The sequence below is a fragment of the Sturnus vulgaris genome, chromosome 29, assembly GCF_052056855.1.
Source record: "Sturnus vulgaris isolate bStuVul1 chromosome 29, bStuVul1.hap1, whole genome shotgun sequence".
Taxonomy (NCBI): Eukaryota; Metazoa; Chordata; class Aves; order Passeriformes; family Sturnidae; genus Sturnus; species Sturnus vulgaris.
The window spans coordinates 853,621-873,965 of NC_142271.1; the positions used below are offsets into that span (position 1 = coordinate 853,621).

A 20,345-nucleotide genomic window follows, 5' to 3' on the forward strand; every position below is an offset into this window, starting at 1 on the left:
GAGGGCCCTGTGTGTTCATGTGCATTTAGCTGTGATGGAAACTGCTGGAGCACAAATGCCCCATGAGGAGCCCTTTCAGCTTGGTGAGCTCTTTGGCACCCAAAATATGGGGAAACTTTTCTGTTTAAATGCCATCAGGTGCTTTTCCAAAGTGTTTGGGATGTGTATGGGGTCTTGTATCATGCTGTACTTGAAAAGAAACAGCCACATTGTATTTGTTGCATTACCTGCTCCTTCTAATCCAGAATTGTCTCCTTGTTGGGTAAGATGGACAAGGCTACCTTTTATTTTTTGACCTGCAGCCATTGGGTTTCAGGTTGTTAATGAAATGGCATTTAGAACTTTAGTCGTGGTGAAAATGTAACCAATTTCTTGGTTTGTGCCCTAGAGTATTTTGTCTGGTTTGTTTTAGTTTATAAATGCCCACGGATGTGGAAATGGATCCCAAATTTTTTTGCTTGCTGGCAGCCTTTCAGAATGTTTAAATACACAATGATCAAGTAGCACAGAATCAGGAATATCCTGAGCTGGAAGGGACCCACAAGGACCATCCAGTCCAACCCCTGCCCTGCACAGACACCCCAACAGTCCCACCCTGGGCATCCCTGAGAGCCCTGTCCAAACTCCCCTGGAGCTCTGGGGCCGTGCCCATTCCCTCGGGAGCCTGGGCAGTGCCCAGCACCCTCTGGGGGAAGAACCTTTCCCTGATATCCAGCATAAGAAGAGGTTGATCACATTCCCTCCCAGTACAAGAGTGTCCTTTTTAGAAACTTGGAAACTCAAACATTTAGTCCTGGCTATTGGATTTGAGCAGCAGCAACCAGGGAGCTGCACTGCCCTGGTAAAAGTTGCTCACTGAACATAAACATGACCTTAGAGATGTTTTCCAGCCAAAATGATTCTGTGATTCCATGATCCCTGTCACATGGGTTTGTTTCCTTGCTCTGGAGTGAAAGAGTGTCACCATCTGGGGAGGGAGGATGTAGAGCATATGCACTAGTAAATAGGACTTTTTGGAATATTACCACTGTGCCATCTCAGATATTCTCATGTGTTCTCTCATTGCACCAGGGCCAGACACCCTTTGATGTTGCTGACGAGGGACTTGTGGAGCATTTAGAAATGCTGCAGAAGAAACAGACTGTGGTGAGTTTCTGGAGATCATTTTCCACCTCTCCAATTAACTTTTCACACGGGTGTTCTCCAAGACATATGGTGCCAACTGATGCAGGAAGCTGAGGCCCAGATATTTTCTTTAGTTACTCATTTGCAGTCTTTAATTGCAGCAATATTTTTAATACCTAGAAATCTAGATAACTGGATGACTGCAGTAAGGAGGTCAGTAGTGTGATGGCATGCAGAATTATGGGAACTGGTAAAGAATTTGTGTTCATCTTTGTAATTGTTGTTGTCCTGCAGTTGCTTTGTTGGCTGGCAGGCTCTCTAGCATCAAACTGCTCTGTTCCTAATGAGTGATTACCCAAGTCAGCTTTGTGTTTGCATCCAGGGAAATACCCTGTCAGTGTTGAGAAAGAGATCTGTTACCATGTCTGCCTTTACTACAATAGGAAGGCTTTGGATTGAGGAAGAAGAAATTATAATCTTCAGGGGATTCTGGACTGAAAAAATGGGTGGTTTCAAAACAATATTAAATTGCTATTTCATAGTGCAGTGGAAGGGATTGGAAGGGACTACAAGCCAAAAGTTGACATAAAAAAAAGGAAGGCAAAATATATCTTGTTCAAAATAAGGGCAGTTGTCAAGCCAGAAAGTTGGGTTTGGATTGAATTTTTTCCTATTTCATCTGGTCTACTCAATTATCTCATTTGGGTGCTTCCAAAAAACAAGCTAACCTTCCTTCAAAAAGAATTAAAAATCTTTAAGTATCACTTAAAACATTGGGTTCAGAAACAGACAGAATGGGAACACTGCTGATAAACCCCAGGAAAGGATTTTCAGGAACTGACAGTGTGGGTGGTTAGAGCTCCAGCTCTGATCACAACACAGCTGCTGCTATTCTCAAATAGCAGCCTTAATATTCACAGGAACTTCTTAAAAATTAATCAGCTTCTCCCTAAATGAGGTGTTGATAAATACTATCAGGGTTGTAGTTTGGATTCCACTCTCCCTCACTATCCAGGATTTTGCAGATAACTGCACTTCTTAAAAGAAAAGAAAATGGAAAATAATAATTTTTTTGGGTGACTGCTCACCCGTTTTTAGGGCTGCTTTGCAGGAGCTACAACCCCCTTGTTCTCTATATAGAAGCACTATATAAAGGCCTTCTCCATTTATTCAGTCAGTGTAGATCTGAGAAGAAGAATCCAGATTTTATCACACTTTTTTTTAGTGGACATGATTTTTTAGTGGAAAAGCCAATTTATCACGTGTTTATCATGTGCCATTTTTATCACTTAAAAATAGAATACTTATATTTGTTAAGGATAAAACAGGCAGTTCCATGACATTATTTGTCTGCCAAAATAGCTTTCAAATCAGATATATTTTCAGTTTAAAGCAGAACACTGTGCCACCCTTGCTTAAAGATTTGCTGCCACTATTAGAAAGCAGGGAGGATATTTGTTTGCTGGAAGCAATTAATTTGATTTGGTTTTGGATTTTTTTCCCAGTTACTGAATTACCTGTGAATGGAGCAGGCTGTTTCCTGCACTTTCCTTGCCATGCTCCAGCAGTTTGGTCAGTTTAACGACATAGTATCCCAGATGTTCGCTCTTCACTGGAATGTAGGCAGCTTTTCCCACTTCACAGGGTGCCCAGAGAAGCTGTGGCTGTCCCATGCCTGCAAGTGGCAGGGGATGAGACAAGATGAGCTTTAAGTTCCCTTCCAACCCAATAATTCTGGGATTCTGTCATTCAGAATTTACAGTGCTTTTACTTCCTTTGCTTCGTGTCAACTGCTGTCAAAAGAAAAAGAATAACCTGGTGAGCCATGACACAACAGAGTCAGCCTTAAATTGAGCCCCTTACTGCCATCCCTACTTCTGTCTCAGCTGTTTCTGTGCTTCTGGAAGGTACTAAACCAATTTCTGGGTACTGTTTTGTCCACTGCTCATGGTAAAATTAATATTGCTGCTCTCTAGACAAAATCTTTCAATTTCTGTCTAATCCCAGGTATTTCTGTGTAATCCCAGGTATTCCCATGCAATGACTTTGTGCATTTGAGAGATTTAAGAAGTGACCCATCCTCACAGGAGTTCCATGGTTGCCTTGACCAAGTCTTACAGGGCAGACTTGAATGCTTTTCTCTGACAGCAAGTAAATAATAGCCACAAAGGCAGCAAATTTTTAGCTGAGTCTATCCTGATGTGATGGGCATACAGTCGTGTGGACAAACCTCCAACAGAATCCCAGAATGGTTTGGGCTGGAAGCAATCTTAAAGCTCATCCAATCCCACCCTCTGCCATGGGCAGGGACACCTCCCACTAGCCCAGGCTGTTCCAAGCCCATCCAACCTGGCCTTGGATGCTTTTGTGGGATGGGGGACCCACAGCTTCTCTGGAGAGCAGTCAAGGTTCTTCATCCCTGCTCTCAGCAGGGGCAGCTGCAGGTGCCTTTGAAGGTTTTATTAAATGGCAGCTGCATTCCAAGGACATATTGGGTGCTGTGCCCTGGTGGAGCTCCAGTGCAAGGCTCACAGTGCCATTGCAGATGTGCTGCTGTTCAAATGTGCACTGGTTTGGTCTCACGAGTCTGGGCTCACCTTGTGCTGTGCTGCTGACTGGGTTATGCTGACAGGGCTGGTTAATCTCTGTCTCATTCTCTCTCATCTTCCTGGACTTTTTTAACAGCTGCGAAGTGAGAAGGAGACAAGGAATAAACTGATTGAAGCTGACATGAATGGGAAGCCTCAAAACAGACTCTTCACCAAGTAAGTCTCCCTCTTAGTTGAAAAGAAACTGCTTAGACAGTGATGGGAGAGCAGTTTCATCTCTCACAGCCAGCTGGGTCAAAACCAATTCACTGCTGTTTATTTCATGCTTTTTTTTTTAATCTGAGCTCTCTCAAATACAGTTTTAGTTGTGTCTTAACATATCCAGTGAGTGGTGGAACAAGGGCTTGGGCTGGTGTTTGGTTCTCCAGCTCCTGCTCTGGCTGAGGATCGATTGGATCTTTGGGCTGAGAATTGCACCTTTTGTTGCACAGAGCCCTACAGCCCAACTGCTGCATTGTGTGGCACTAGAAAAGGAGAGATCACATTTTTGTGGATGGAAAAATGCTTGCAGATTTAGCAAATGTGAGACCTGCAGTGGAATCTGTGGCAAATTGGCCATGATGGAAGTGCTGGAGTGTTCAGTCTGTAGATGGATTTTACTTGTTCTGTATATAGTAAATCATGTCTGTGTGCTCCTGAGAAGTACTGCACAGATAACTTGCTTGCCTAGTCCTAAAAATTTCCTATTTTGCAGCAAAGAGAAGATCCTTTATGAGGAAGACACGTTGAAGTCCATGGAAACTGAGGAGGAGAACAAGGACTCGAGCAGTTCTAGTTCTGAAGAGGAAGAAGCTGAAGATGAAGTTTCAGAATCGGATGCTGAAAAGGAGTCAGGTAAGACTTTGTACAGCTTTGGATTTAATAACTAGCGTAGCTATTATCATTATTAATGTTGTTGTTGTTATTGTTACTAATTACGTAGTTGTTAAAGACATGCTGAAAGTTTTACTTCTGGTGTATATGTACAGAATTTGGAGAAATCTGGAGCTACTGTGCTAAAAAAGCTGATTCAAATGCTGACTCCCAGGTCAGCATAATTATTAAAAAAACCTCATTCAGATCCTATTTTAATTCCTACTTCCAGCTCACATATTGAAGATAACACATTGTCCACAGCTTGTTCTTAAACATGTTTTTTTTTCTTGTTGGCCAGTTCAGGAAGAATCCTTCATGTACTGCAGGGTGCTAAGGAAGCAGGTGAAGGAGTAGGAAGGCAATAGCCTGTTGTGTTTGGATCAGTGTGAAATGAAGGGCTGAAGCTCTTCTGGGTGATTACAGAGGTGAGGAACTTCTGTGTTCCAGGCAAAGGATAGTGGAAAATAAGGATTAAGTACACAGAGTCACAGTAGCATTTACATTATAGTATATTGCTGGCATCTTACTCCCATTCCTTTTCCATAATTTCTGTGGCTTTCTTAATTAGTTTTAAAAGTGTATATGTGCAGCACAGAAAGTTTAAATACAGATACTTAATTTTACAGTAAGCCAAAACGTATTTGTACTTAATATTCTGCAGACAGAGATGGATCTTGGACTGTGATATGTTTAATGGGTAAATTACTTTTAACATCAACTTACGTGGTCTATATCCAGTATACTACTAAATAGATCCCAAGGAGAAGTGTAGTTTAAAATTTTGTTGTGCTTCTGTGCCAGTGAAATTGTCACCTGTGTTAGGATTGTATCAGTTAATGCTGTTGGGGCAGGATGAGAGGAGTGGAAAATCCTGCAGTTATTGCTGCACCAGCTGGGTGGGCATGGCAGTAACACAAGGAAATGATCTTGGAGCTTTTAAATCAAGTCTAATGGACATGTCAGTGGTAGAAAGAGACATGCAGTACAGGTCACAAATTTTCACCGTAAATCAGGGGTTTACCCTGATAATATACGTATTTATATAAATGTAAATTATACCTATTTAGCTGGGTGCCACTGCTTGTAATCCTTGTAAACGTGGTGGTAGTTTGACCAAAGAACTCAAATGTTTGCACACCTATAAGACCTGGAGCTGTGTGAGGTTTAACTGATGTAGGAACAGCCTAAGATCCTTCAGCAAGGAAGCATTAAACACTCAGCACTCAGCATTAAACTTTATGTAAAGCCAGAACAGGTCTTTTTATTGCATTAATTGACTGAGCAAAACACATTACAGGAGTCTATGTCAAACCACTGAAGCTAATAGGAATAGGAGACAACAAGCATTCAGGTAATGATTCAGCTTCAGGCTTTGTTACTGTACTTTCCTTTCCTGGAAAGATTATTGAGTCCTTTGAGAAATTTCCATCAGAATTGAAACCCCACCTTGTAAACTTCTGAAATCTCTGGTAAAATTAGTGTGGACTTGCCCAGCTGGATGGAGACACAGCTACACTTGTCTCTTGCTGCATGTCTGAGTGGGGGAGTCACGTATTTGGTATTCTATTTAAAGCAGGATTCTGTAAGGTAACAGCCTCAGCCCACATTATAGACAGACTCCAAAGAGAAGTAGGATTTTTCATTTTGGTAATGAAAATAATAAATATCACAGTATTACTGATTTCAGAGACAGACAATGGTATTCCTGGGCTGATCCCCAGCGTGGGCAGCAGGGCAGGGAGGGATTCTGCCCCTGTGCCCCACTCAGGTGAGACCTCACCTGCAGAGCTGCCTCCAGCCCTGGGCTTCCAGCACAGGAAGGACCTGGAGCTGCTGGAGCGAGTCCAGAGGAAGCACCACGATGATCAGAGGGGTGGAGCAGCTCTGCTGGGAGGAAAGGCTGAGAGAATTGAGATTGCTCAGCCTGGAGAAGAGAAGCTTTGGGGTGACCTCATTGTGACCTCCCAGGACCTGAAGGGAGCCTGCAAGGAAGATGAAGAGAGACTATATACAGGGGTCTGGAGTGACAGGACAAAGGGGAATGGTTTCAAACTGACAGAGAGTAGGTTTAGATAGGATATTAGGAAAAAATTCCTCCCTGTGAGGGAGGTAAGGCCCTTGGCACAGGTTGCCCAGAGAAGCTGTGGCTATCCCATGTCTGGAAGTGTCCAAGGCCAGGTTGGATGGGGCTTGGAGCAGCCTGGGATAGTGGAAAGTGTCCCTGCCCATGGCAGGGGGTGGAGTGACATGGGCTTTAAGGTTCCCTGCAGTTCAAACCAGTCTGGGATTCTGTGGTTCTGTGTTTATCTGGTCAACATTTTACATGCTTGGATTGTACAGGAGGCATGGGTATGAAAACATGAATATTATACCCTTATTCCTCTTCATTTTCTGTAATATTCCCATACCTTTATCATTCTGAGCAGTGCTGGACACATAGATTATTACTTCTGTTCTAAAGTGCTCTAAGTCCAGGTGAAAAGAAAAATTCTGAGTGATCTTTATAAACCTAAAAATTCCAACCCCTTTGGTAGCTGAGCGTAAAGCAGGACATGTAGAAGCTGGCAGTGTAACACACAAGTTTATTTTGAGGTGTGTTTTGAAGAGTCTCAGGTTGCAATTAATTTGTTGAATTTGCAGAGACTCTGGGAGGAGGAAATTGGATGAGGGAAGCAGTGAAATTGTTGGAAGACTTCAGAGTAGTATGTTTCTTATAATTTGTAAGAAATTTGTGTTCTTCAGACAAAGGAGCCTAAGGGCATTAATGTCACTTCATTAATTTTGAAGACAATTACTTTGGCATTGACCTCTTGTAAACAACAGAATGATCAGTATAAAATTCTGTGGTGATTATCTGTACTGAGAACTAAAGCAGGGAATTAAAACAGGCCATGGAAGCTTTTAGCGTTGTTTTGTTTAAAAACCAACCAAACAAAAACCCTTATCCAAAAACACAAAAAAGGACTTAGAAACCTAAATTTTTACTCTTACCAAATTTGTTTTGAGAAGATTGAACTAATGATCTCTAGTTTTTCTTATCTGGAATTCATAATGTTTATTGCTAAAATTTTGGTGAAATATAATGTGGGATCCTGCCCAAAGCCAGTACTGCCAGCACAGAGTTCCTCTGCCTGTCCCTCTTCTGCAGTCAACTGCTCCCAGTCACATTGCTCACAGTTAGTGCTTCCCAACCTGTCATTACCACTTTAGTCTGTGCTCTTCTAATTAGGCTTGACCTTAAAAGCTGACCTGTGTGCTATAAACTTCCAGAACAGGCTCCCAGTGCCCATCCAGCCCAGCCTGGAGAGCTGCTGCTGCCTTCCCTTCCTGCAGTGCCCTGTGTTTTATAGACCTCAGTCACAAGAATGAGCAGCTGTCAGCAAATGGCAGCACATCCTTCCTTATCCATGGGCATTTCCATGGACTCGGGTGCCAAGTATGGCAGGCTGGGCCTGCAAGGAGGAATGGGGGATCTATTGCCCCTTCCCCAGGGTGAAAGTGCACCGGAGGGTTCAGCTCTAGGACTGAAATCTGCTTCTTCACAGAGAGGGGAAAGTGGCTGAGAATCCATTCTCATGCAGACCCAAGGGAACTGATGGAGCTGTGCCAGGGGAGATTTAGTCTGGATATCAGGGAAAGGTTCTTCCCTCAGAGGGTGCTGGGCACTGCCCAGGCTCCCCAGGGAATGGGCACAGCCCTGAGGCTGCCAGAGCTCCAGGAGTGTTTAGACAGCATTCTCCAGGATGCCCAGGGTGGGATTGTTGGGGTGTCTGTGCAGGGCAGGGGCTGGACTGGATGATCCTTGTGTGTTCCATTTCATCTCAGGACATTCCACAATTCTGTTTTTGTCTCTTTAGTTTAGGCTCTTTCAGTCCTGCTAACTTCCTGTTATTTTAAAATGTTTCTCTTGGTTTGCTCTTTTCTGTTTTCTGTGTCCTTTGAATTCTTATTTTTCTAGTACTGAGAATATTTGTTACAGAAAGATTGATCTTCACACTCCAAGGTGCCATCCTCCCAGATGCTCCATCCAAAGGACTCCAAATGTGTAACAGCAGATTTTTATTCCCTGCACATACGTTATTTGCTAGGACTGTTAGGGTGCTTATGCTTGAAATTGCTTTATTTTTTCCAAGCCATGACTGTGTGAGCACTCATAGCTATAAGGAAAGCTATGATTGGTGGGTGTAGGTACATCATTTCTCAGGCAGGTTCCATGTGCCTGGGTTTATGGTGAATAGTCTGTCTCCAGCCCGTGCTCTCCTGTCAAGTGAACCTGTTGCCTGAGTCACACTTTCTGCTTTTTCTCTCCCTGGTAATGTCTGGTGGATGTTCTTCTGTCAAGCATGTGCATAGATACAAAAAATAAATATAATAGTGGACAGCTGCACTTACCTAACAAGCAGGGAGCCAGCTGTGAGCTTGGACAAGGGTTGCTTAGCTTGCTTGGAGCCCAAATAAGGGCTTTTATTGGGCAGCAGTCCTGGCTTCATGTAGAAAAATGGATTTTGCTGCAGAAGACCAGAAATTCTACCCACAGAGAACTGTGCAGTGAAACCCAGCACTGGGCGCTCATGGCTGTGGGCTGTACCACACTTGTGCTACAACAGGAGCAGCATGTGCCCCAAGATTTACCAGGGAAGAAATTCCCAGACAGGAAACAAAACTGTGAAAAACAAAAAAACCTGTGTGTCCTCTATGGTGCTTTCTGCAAAGATTTTGCTTGTCTGTGAGGATCAGGTACAAAAGCTTTGCCTGACAAATGTATCCATCCCATTCTTTAGGAAGCAGGAAGCTCCTTGCAGAAAGCTCTGACACCTGACAGTGCAGAAGGCACTGACATCTCTGTGATCCAAGGACACTGAGGTCACACAGCACTGTACTGGAGTGCAGACCCACTCTGTGTAAAGAAGGGCCTCAGAAGTGCAATACTGAAACATTTGGTTTCTCTTCTTGTTTAAAATTGTAGAGAGAAAGGAAGAGCCCTTTGCCAACCACTCCAGCCGTGAATCCAGGCCCAGCATCACTGAGCAAATGCCACCACCTGAGCCCAACTCCTTCACTGCATCTGCCAGAAGAGTAAGTGAATTTGGAATCAATGGGGACTCCAGCAATGCTCAGAAGCAGAAGGTGTCACTGGGGTGCTCTGAAATCAGTCTTCAGAGGACTTTATGACTTGAATTTAGAAAAGCCTGCTAGTATGAAATTCTGATAAAGATGTGTGTTAACAGCAGTGTAGGGACAATACAGTTCTCCTTGAATCTCTGACCCTCCAAAGCAAATTGTGGTGAAGAAACCCTGCCTACAGCACATGCTTCGGGTGCTGTCAGTCCTGAGGGGGCTGGTGCCAGTGTCTTTTCAGCAGATCTGTCACAAGAGCTGATTCCTGCCCATGTGCCAGTAGTGAGCTCAGCACCATCATCCAAAGTGCCTCTGACTTGCCAAAGCCAGTTGAGTCAGTGGTTTGATGTTACTGCCCAGCAAGCAGAGGGTAGTTTGCATGTGACTGGCCAGCTGGGCTATAAAAGCTTTGAAAGGTGAAGTCATCACTAAAATCTTATGTGAATTCTCCAGCTCTCAGATCACTCAGCTAGATGGCACCAGGAGACTCTGCTCTGCACAGGGCTCCTGTCGTGTGCTGCTGCTTTCTTTTAGGAGAAAACACAGACACCTGGCCAGGGCTGAAGCACTCAGTGCTTGTCAGAGGGAAATATTTCTTGCTTAGTCACAATTTTTTATTTTTCGCATGTAACTGAGTGTGACCAAGATCAAATGATCTTGAGATCAGAGCTCCTCTGGGCATTGTTCAGCTCAGGCCAGCTTGTCAGGGGAAGTGTTAGAGGTAGAAGGATGCTGGGAAGTGTGAGCACTTGAGTTAACCTTTCCCCAGCTGCAGAGTTTGATCTCACTCCTTTGAGCTGTGTAAAGCAGAATAAAGGTGTTAGGGTATAGAAGCTGGCCTGTGAGCAGAGCAATTATATATTTGACCCCAGTCACTTAAGATCAACTTCTTTACCTTGTCTCATCTGTTTGATTTTTCTATAATTCTCTTTGACAGACTGGGCTTTAGGCTGTGTTGCCCTCTGTTATGGGAGTTATTAGTATGTGCTGTTCCCGTGTTGTTCAGAATTTACAGATGGCAGCTTTTGCTGTGGTTTTAAGCATTCTCCGAGGAAAGCATCAAAACTACATGAAAATGTTAGGGCTGTGTAGCTCAGTAGACTGGCAGTGCTGGAAATGGTAGAGTACAGATTAACTCTTTGCATCTGCATTGAAATGACATGAGCTGAAAACATTGCTCAAATACTGCAGGGATAATTTTAGCTTGGCAGTCTTCACACAGTGAGTCTGAGGGCAGAGCTCCCCAGTAGCTCCATTTATTCTGAATAGTGTCAGATGGTGTCTTGGTTTGAAAGACAGGTGTCTGCCAAGAAAGGCAGGAGCCTCTTTTTAAAATGGAGAATGTAAACCCCCTCCCTCCAAATTATTATAATTTTGAAATTAAGAGGCTCTCAGGCAAAGATATGGGAGTAGGAATAACAGCTCTTTACTAGGAAAATTAAAATAGAAATACAGTATTACAGAGAACAAACCCAAAACACTGCCAGAGTCAGAATCCAAGCTAACACCCCATCAGTCAGTCAGAGTGGTGGTAGCAGTGCCATTAAATGGTGGCTGCATCCTCCTGCAGTGACAGATGTCACTGTTGAAGCAGTGCTCCTGTAGAAGGTGCATTTTTCCTCTGAAGGTCCAGTTTTTCCTGTGGAATCCAGTGGGAGAAGACTGCCTTGATGTTCGAAATCTCAGCTTTGATCTGGGTAGGAAATGCTTGGCTCCTCCCCCTGGGTGGAGCATCTCCCCATGGGATGATGGAATTTTATCAGCCATGCCCTGGGACTGCATGGCCATGAACAGGAGAGATCTCCTGGAGGGAGGATGGGTTGTGGGAAAGATAAAGAACACTGCCCCAGCTGGTTTAACAGCTGGCCCATTAGCAGTGAATATCTCCCACAGAGATCAGGATCACTGCCCCACCTGGTTTCAACAGATGCCTTTGGTCACATCCTGTGTTGCAACCTAAGACAGATGGTTTGTGTCAGATAGAATATGGTATAATAATGCTTAGATCAGCTTTGATCAAAAGCCTTGTCTTCCCAGTGTCCTGCCCACCAGTGACCATCAGAAGCTACTAGAGAACACAGTCTTGCAGGAATTTCCTCCCTCATTTCAGGGACTCGCTGAACCTGGTGTGTTTTTTGTCTTCAGTAGCCCCTGTTGGACTTCTCCTCTATGCAGTCATTTTTAAATTGGGATCTTCTAACGTCCAGTGGTAAAAAGAGTCCTTCAAGTTTAGTTAAAAACTCTACAAAGCTCCCTGTCCCATTAACCTACCACATGCTGGGTTTGTTTGCTGTCCTTTGTTCCTTTATTGGAAGGACCAAGGAATAATTGTTCCTTACTAACCCTTCTGTGTGCCACTGAGGGTTTCGTGTACCCTGGCCATATCTCAGCCTGGAGACTGCTGATATAGTGGATATCTCCTCATGCAAAACCTCTCTTGCTCTACTCATTCTTGCTGCCTTTCCCTGAACTCTTCCCTTCTTATCAACTGCTGCTGAGCACTGACCTGAGCTGTGTTTAGTACCAAAGGTGTGATGGTAGCCTGCAGTAACATAGAGCCACAGTGTTTTCTATTCTCTACTTTTCTAATAATTCCTAATAATTTGTTTGCTTTATTTTCTGTACAACTTAGTGCTTAGCTCTGTACAAGTATCTCTTGTGATGCTCAGGCTCCATTTTTGAATAGCAGTGGGCAGCCTTTTGAAAGGCTCAATAACTGTAGCTAACGTTGTACATTTAAGCAGTAATACATGCAGGTCAGGAGTGCCTCATGTAACAAAAAGCACAAAGGCCCATTCTGTGGTAAATATGGCACAGTGGAAGGGGCCTCTGCAAGTCCAACATCCTGCTCAAAGCAGGATTAAGCTCATATCATGTTGATTTGTCCTACCTGAGCTCAGCTGAGTATTAAAAGGTCTCTGAGGATGGAGATGCTCTACTCTCTGTCCCAGTGCAGCTTCGCTCCTGCCAGGAGTTACATCTCCATATCAGCTGGGATTTCCCAAGTGGAAAATTGTCTGTTCTCCTTTCACTGTAGACTGTAGAGAAGTCTGGTTCCATGTCCTCTATAGACCCAACCACAAGTAGCAGAGCAACTAAATCCTGTCTTTGCCTTCTCTTTTCCATGCTAAACAATCCACGTTTCCTCAGTCTCTTCCTTTACAGTGTTGTTGGCTACAGTTCCCTGGTTGATCTCAATGGCTTCTCCTCGACTCCATTGGTGTGAGGGGTTTATTTGCAGCTAGTTCCATATGACCTGAGTACTTGTCTTTGGTTTTCTGCCTTTGCTGTATAATTCCCCCTTCCTAAATGGGTGATAATAAAAGCTTCATTGTTCCTTATATTCTTTCCTCAAAGCTGGAGGACGGCACTGTGTAGGCAACGACCTGCACAGTGACAGGAGATTCCTTTCATCCTCTGTCCTTGGGGATGAGGCAGTTTGCATCCCTGTGAGTTCCCCTTGAGCTGTCCTGTAATTAAAGTGAAGCAGGAAATAAGTCATTCTGTCTTACAAGTCTGGCCCAGCAAAAACCGGGCCTTTTTGAAATACTTTCTGAACTTAGAGTGTGCCTTGCAGTGCTCTTCCGTTTTCCAAATGTCCCTGTTTCTCCTCTACAGTTCAGTTGGCTCAGCAAGTCAGAGGAGCAGAAGGATGAGTCACCTTCATCGTGGCGCCTGGGCCTGAGGAAAACTGGCAGCCACAACACATTGAGTGAAGTCGCTGCCACTTGTGAGGCACAGAAGGATAAAACTTCCATCTACCGCTCCTCATCCAGCCCTCGGATATCTGCACTGCTGGACAACAAGGAAAAGGTTTGGCTTTCAGCAAAGATGTTTTAGTGTATCCACTTTGCCCCACAGGTGTAAACCCCTTTCCCTTTGAGTTACTGCAGGAGTTTGTATCCATAACAAACATGGGTCTCTCTCATTCTTACTTTCTTTTTCTTTTGAAAAATATTTCCCTCCTATGAGTTGTTTCTCCAGAACTGGAGTTTGGTGCCTAATTCCTGCTCAGTTTAGACCGGGCTGCCAGTCTGGCACAGCCTGTTCTTTACCAGAAAATGTCCAATCCAGACAACAGCACATACCTGCAGTGGAGATTGTCCTTCTCTGTTGTTTATATGGATTCCTTCTCTATCCACCAGTTGCATTTGTAAGCCACATCCCATGTATTCAGTAATTTTTCTGCTCATGGGTAGATGCTTCATCCCTGGAGATGTTCAAGGCCACTTTGGATGGAGCTCTGGTCTAGGGAACTTAAAGATCCCTACCAACCCGAACCATTCTCTGATTCTGTAATTGACAAGCTGTTCTCTAAGTTAGAACATGCTTTTATTCACTACCATGGTCATCAGGAAATCCCTTTCAGAACTGATATTTCTGTGCTGTGGTATGTGTTGCCCAAGAATTTATTTGCCACTGAACATGCTGGAAGAGTAAGAGATGTGTAGCTGAAGTTCCTCTTTTGCTTCACCAGGACAGAGAAAACAAGAGTTATCTTGCCACCATAGTCCCCAGAAGACTGAGCAGTACGAGTGATATAGAAGAAAAGGAAAACAGGTGAGACTTGTCACTGTTGACAGACATGATTGACAGCATCATCAGTCCCTTATTATCTTAAAAACTTCTCATGCCTTCATGATCTGTGGACTTCTCACAGGCAGCTCCACACAGCACTGGCTCCTTGCCTCCTTCTCTCTGCAAGTTTCCTTCTGCCTGACCAGCTAACTCCACCCTGTCCCTTGCACAGCCACATAGCCCTTCCTCAGCACAGCCAGGAGACCCCCATCTCCAGCCCCTGATAACCAGCTACCCCAAACTTCAATAACACCCATTCTTATTGGACAGGCAAGGCTGTTTCCACTCCTGAGTAATAAGTACAGCTGTAATTCTTTGAGGAAAATTGCCTTCAGCACTATCCTTACAAACCATCCTCCCACAGAGACTGGCTGAAGTTAATGCTCAGCTTTCATCCTGTCAATAATACTTCTGGAATACAATTTTTCTGTAATCATGCTTTGTATATTTTCTCAGCAGTCTCAAGTACGTAGGAATTCCCAACATCAAGAGCTAGCTCTGTCTATAAAAGTTCTGGTATGTTGGTTTTCATTTAGGTGAGCAGGAATCAGCAGACTGGTTCCTTCACGCCTGTACTCACACAGGCACAGGCTCCATCCAAGCAATCAGATTTATGGATCCTTTTTCCTTTTAATATGCAAGTGCCTCATTTTGTAGCTGCCACTTGTACTTGTCACTTGCTCAGCAGTCACCTTCAGTCCCTTTGTTCACACCTCTGTCACTTGAGATTCACTGGAGCTTGTGAACTCTCCCATGTAGGAACTGTTTCATTGCAGGGCTGTTTTTACACTCTGTGTGTGTAGATGCCCCTGGACAGAACCATGGTGTAAATGATGTGTATGTATCCAGGATTGCCAGATGTATTTGAGGAGCTTGCCTCTACGAGGAGATCCTTCAGGAGGCTTCCAGTGCCTTAAAGGGGCTCCCAGAGAGCTGGAGAGGAACTTTGGACAAGGTCCTGGAGTGACAGGTCAAGGGAGAATGGCTACCCACTGCCAGAGGGCAGGGTTAGATGGGATATTGGGAAGGAATTCTTGGCTGTGAGGGTTTGAGGCCCTGGCACAGGGTGCCCAGAGAAGCTGTGGCTGCTCCATCCCTGGAAGTGTCCAAAGCCAGATTGAATGGGGCTTGGAGCAACCTGGGCAAGTGGAAGGTGTCCCTGCCAGGGCAGGTAGTAGAACAGGATGAGCTTTAAGGTCCCTTCCAACCCTGGCCATTCTATGATTCAATTTGTACTAGAAGGAGTAAAATTTGACCTTAGTCTCATTTCCAGCTACTTCCCCAACAGAGGAGGAAAGGCACATGCAGAGCAGTGGCTGTGAAATGTAATTGTTGGGCAGGAGCTATGGCAGATTTCTCTCAGATTATCCTGAGAGAATTTCAGCACAGCTTGAGATTCTTTGCTGATCTTTTGCTGGAGCCTCCCCACTGTGTTCTTGTTCACTCCGAGGCAGTCTCTGAGATCCAGAGTCTTGCAGACAAATTGTGACTGTTGATCAGCTCAGGAAGGTTTGGCAGAGGCTGCTATCAAGTGGCACATCCCACTGTAGGTGCTGATAAGTGTCCTTTCCTAGGTGGAGTGGGGACAGATTGAGGAGGACTGGCCTTCAGGAGCAGATGGTGCCCTGGTATGCCTGTGTAGTACAGATTTTTCCCCAATATTCTTTCCTTTCAAAACATCTGGGTTTTCCTTTCTGGAAGCTACAGGTGTCTTGAGAGAATATCAGTCTGGGCATGACAACTGGAAATGAGAAATAATTGCAGGCTGATGGGAGAATGGATTAGTGCTGCATTACAAGCTCCAGGTCCTATCCAGCACCAGCAGAGAGCAGGACACACTGCCAGAGTGTGCATTAGGATTAGGAAAAGAGCCCTGTCTTCAGATAACCAGGCTAAATAGTACTGCTAGGAATTTCTTGATAACTTGTAACTTCAGATACTGTAAATATTTTGTTATTTTCTGCTTCATGATTTTGTGGTGGATCTGATAGTGCTGGGTTAATTGTTGGACTCAATGAGGATTTTTGCAAGCCTAATGATTTTATGAAAGGCTTTACTGTGCTGAATCTGTCCTTGCCTGGATACCTTGAAGAATAAAACTTCCCTGCATTTCCAATATCTGCCCATTTATACCTTGTTGTTTGATACAGACAGCAGTGAGAATATTAAATGACATTATTTAATATGTTAAATTACTTTTATGGACAACCTGAATTTCATTTGCAAGTTTTCTGACTAAAAAGGATCTTGTTCTTCTTTATGCAAAACATTACATCATCTGTGGTTCTGAAGTGAGCTGGCAAGAGCAGGAGCTGATGTTAAGGCCAGAGCAGGTGTTTCTCTGAGCTGTGTCACCTGAACAATGAAACACATAGGTGTAAGGGAAGGATCTGTGTTGTGAAACTGTAAAGGAACCAAAAGCAGACTCCAGAGGTTTTTCTAAGCAAAGCCTGTCTCTGTCCTGCTCTAGAGAATCTGCTGTGACCCTGGTGCGCAGTGGCTCCTACACCCGGCAGCCCTGGAGGGATGAGCCAAAGGGAAACGAAGCTCCCCACTCTGCTGCCCCCACTACCTATGTATCCACCTACTTGAAAAGGTATGTCCAGCTCTGTCTTCTGTGGGTTCTCAGGAGTCAGAACCACTGTTCACATGCCTCCCAGACCTCACTCTCCTGCTTATTGCCTCCTGCATCTTGTAACTGGCCTTGGAACCCTCTTCTGCTGTGAGCAGGAAAGAAAAGTTAAGATTTTTTGTATTTGTCATGCTGTATAGTGGTTTTAAATGCTATAATTTTTATTAATTTGCAAATTGCTGGACTGAATTTAAATACTCTTGTTCCCATAACTCAAATGCAATGTTTTCTCTGTTTAATGCTGGTATTATGGTTAGAGAATAAAACCAAAATTGATCATAAAAACAGATTAATATAATAAGAGTCCAGAAGGATTGTTCAGATAGCTCTTGGTGAGTAAGTTATAGCTTAACTCTAATTTTGGTTTATATTAGTCCATGTTTATGGTATTATCAGAAAGTGGCAGTGATCTTGTGCATGATGTACAGCACTTGCTAAGGAGTAAAACTGATGCTTCCACCGTTGTTCTGTAAGGCAGTAAAAAAGCAGTTTGTTCACAGTGCTTGTGAAGTTGTAGAGGCTGATTATTGGTAAAGGCAGAAGCAGAAAGGCACTTCCAGGCAGAACTCCTGTAACTGCAGCATCCTGGACCTCCTTGGAAGAAGGAGCCTCAGTGTCCTTGAGGTACCATCAAAGGCTGTCTCTGAGTGAGCTGAAGCAATGCCCTGCTCTTGTGAGGCAGATAGTGCATTGCTGGGTTTTCATGTGAACAGAAGGATCAGCAGTGCCAGCACCTCACCTTAATTTCAGCTGATACTGGAGACCATCAAACCAGCCTGTAATAAACATGTCCCACTGCAAAGCCATTATGTTTCTACTTAAGGAAAACAGCAGCAGTAGCTTAAGTTTTTAGATTGAGTTTCACCAGATTCTAGACCCTGAACTAAATAATTGTCCTGAAGATGGAACAATTGCTTGAGATTCTTGGGAAGAGGCAGTTTGTTCCAGTGTTCATGCTGTGGAGGTAAATAGTTCTCAAGGATACGTGTGGCCAGTTGCTGAGCACGTACAGATCCATTGCCACAAAAGGTGAAGCAGCTCCTTCAAGCAGAAGACTTCTGCTCTGCTGATCCATTCTGGTGACTTCACAGCTATCCTGGGATGTGATGACAGCCCAGCCTCCTTAGCTTGTCTCTCTCCAAAGCTGGGCTGACAAGCTGAAGCTGATTACATTGGAAAACTTTTGCCCCTTGCAGCTGGCATACCTGTGCTGCTCCCTGAGCTGAGGGGCAGCCCAGTCACCCCCAGGCAATCTTACAAACATTGCTGGTTTATCCCAGCTAATCCTGCACCAGATTTAGTGTTGCACTTGCAGAGTTTTACTGTATTTCCTTGGTTAAACTATACAGAGAGTGGGGAAGGTTTAGGCTGCAGTGGGATGTCACTAATACTGACTTCTTGTCACAAAGGCTGAATCCTGGCCTTTCATAAGAGAATGGTTCACAAGCAGGTACAGAGAATAGCTTTGTCAGGTAGGAATAAATGTGCTTTTAAATGAGAGAACGATGGGTTTTCATTTCATATACAAACAGTAAAACCATGATCAATTTATCCCATATAGTTTATCCCATATAGTTTATCTTTATCCCATATAGTTTTCTGTAGGAGAGCACAGAGAAATTGAATACAATTGTATTGAACTTCTGATTTCTCCAGCCTTGTGCATCTGCCCCTAAGATGAGGAAAGGAACCTGGTTAGACAGAAGCGTTTTGTCTTTTCCAAGTGTTAGCAAAACTCTTAACTCCAAAAGGTAAAAGCTTCTTCTTAGAGAGTAAGAATTCAAGGGAATATGACATGCTTGGATTTCACTGAGGGGATGACTGTGTACATCTGCAGTTCCCCTTTGCCCTCAGCATTTGACTCTTCTCAATAAAGATCACAGACTGGTTTGGGTTGGAAGGGACCTGAAATCCCATCTCCTTCTATCACTGCTATGGACAGGGACACTTTCCATAAACCTGAACTTGGACACTACCAGGAATGGGACAGCCACAGCTTCTCTGGGCACCCTGTGCCAGGGCCTCACCACCCTCACAGGGAACAATTCCTTCCCAATATCCCATCTAACCCTAGCTACGTTCTATATATTTGATGCCCCAGACACAGAATAGAATGAATAGCAAAAGATCTTCTTATGAAGGGGAAAAAGCTGCTGCTTCTTTTTTTTTCTTTTTTTTTTCTTTTTTTCTTTTTTTCTTTTTTTTTTCTTTTTTTTTCTTTTTTTTTTCTTTTTTTTTCTTTTTTTTTTTCTTTTTTTCTTTTTTTAATAAAAGAGAACAAAATAATTGTGGCAATGTTACAAATGTTCCTCAGCTTTACTTGAAGCAGATATTGATGCTCTCTCTATCAGGGTACTGGCAGTTGTCCTGCTTTCTTTGTGTGTACCACTGGCCCAGAAATCTACAAAGCCCTGCTCTAATATCCCAGTGTCCATTTTAGTGCATTCTGGCCTTCAAAAATCCAGGTCATTTTGACTGTGAATGAAAGGATGTGGAGGAAAACTGGCCTAGCAGGTTGGATTAGTGCAGCATCCTGCCTTTGACATCAGCCATAAGTGCTGCCTCCCAGGAAGGGCTGACACCAGAATGAAATACTTCAGCAACACAGTTTCTCCTTCATTTCACATTTACGCAAATACCTCCTTGCTGGTTCTGGTCACATAAAAGCCATTGCAGTGAGCCAGGGCAACAGTCCCTGCAGCCCAGACTCTGTTTCTGACAGCAGCTGATTTTGAAGGAGAAGTTGCAAAAGCCAGGATAACTTCAGAGCAGTCTTCTACCTCCCATGCTCTCCTTGCTTCCAGCAATCAGGAATTTAGGAGCCAGGGGTTATATTTAACCATTGTTCTTAATAGTCACCACTGTGGCCAACTTCCATACCCAAATCCTAGTTTGATCTCTGCAATAGCCCGTGGCATATGTTTAAAAAGTTAGTTATGGGCTTTGTGCAAACCTTTTTTATTACCACTTGTGGAAGCGTTTTAGGAGTGTGAAGGTCCTTAAGTTAAAGTTTTTAATGCCTTTAAAGTATTTCTTTAAAGTCAGAAGTATTTCTTTTTATTGCTTTGAAATGTTGCTTTACATTTCATTGTTCGTTCCCTGATGTGGTGATAATGTTAGAGAATGGGGAGCAGTGTGTCAGTGCCTTTTTTTATTTCTAATGTTGAACTCCAGCATAATTTCACAGTCCTCCCTTTCACAGACTCCTATGGACACAGCTGTTAATTAACAGGATTCCCTGGCTAACCATGCTATTGCAATTTTCTGGTCCTGTTCAGATCAAATGTGAACAATGGAGTAAATGCCTTGGAGTGCTCCTCACACTGCAGTGCCACCCGTGCAGGGGGACAGGCTGGGAGGTGGATTCCTACAGAGGTGGCAGTGCCTTGGCTCCTTTGGGAGCAGGAGTGTGTTTCTGGTGCCCCAGC

General features: G+C 43.9%; 1 protein-coding gene across 5 annotated transcripts in view; it reads left to right on the forward strand.

Annotated features, from left to right (window-relative positions):
• Positions 1 to 20,345, forward strand: part of PPP1R12B (protein phosphatase 1 regulatory subunit 12B) — a 134,928-nt gene that overhangs the window by 46,549 nt on the left and 68,034 nt on the right. For all 5 annotated transcript variants that reach the window (XM_088180545.1, XM_014872858.2, XM_088180546.1 and 2 more), the window contains exons 6-12: positions 1,072 to 1,146; positions 3,811 to 3,890; positions 4,429 to 4,568; positions 9,556 to 9,665; positions 13,326 to 13,520; positions 14,185 to 14,267; positions 16,756 to 16,881. In XM_088180545.1, coding sequence (XP_088036671.1) covers positions 1,072 to 1,146; positions 3,811 to 3,890; positions 4,429 to 4,568; positions 9,556 to 9,665; positions 13,326 to 13,520; positions 14,185 to 14,267; positions 16,756 to 16,881 — 809 coding nt within the window. The remainder of the gene's footprint in view (positions 1 to 1,071; positions 1,147 to 3,810; positions 3,891 to 4,428; positions 4,569 to 9,555; positions 9,666 to 13,325; positions 13,521 to 14,184; positions 14,268 to 16,755; positions 16,882 to 20,345) is intronic.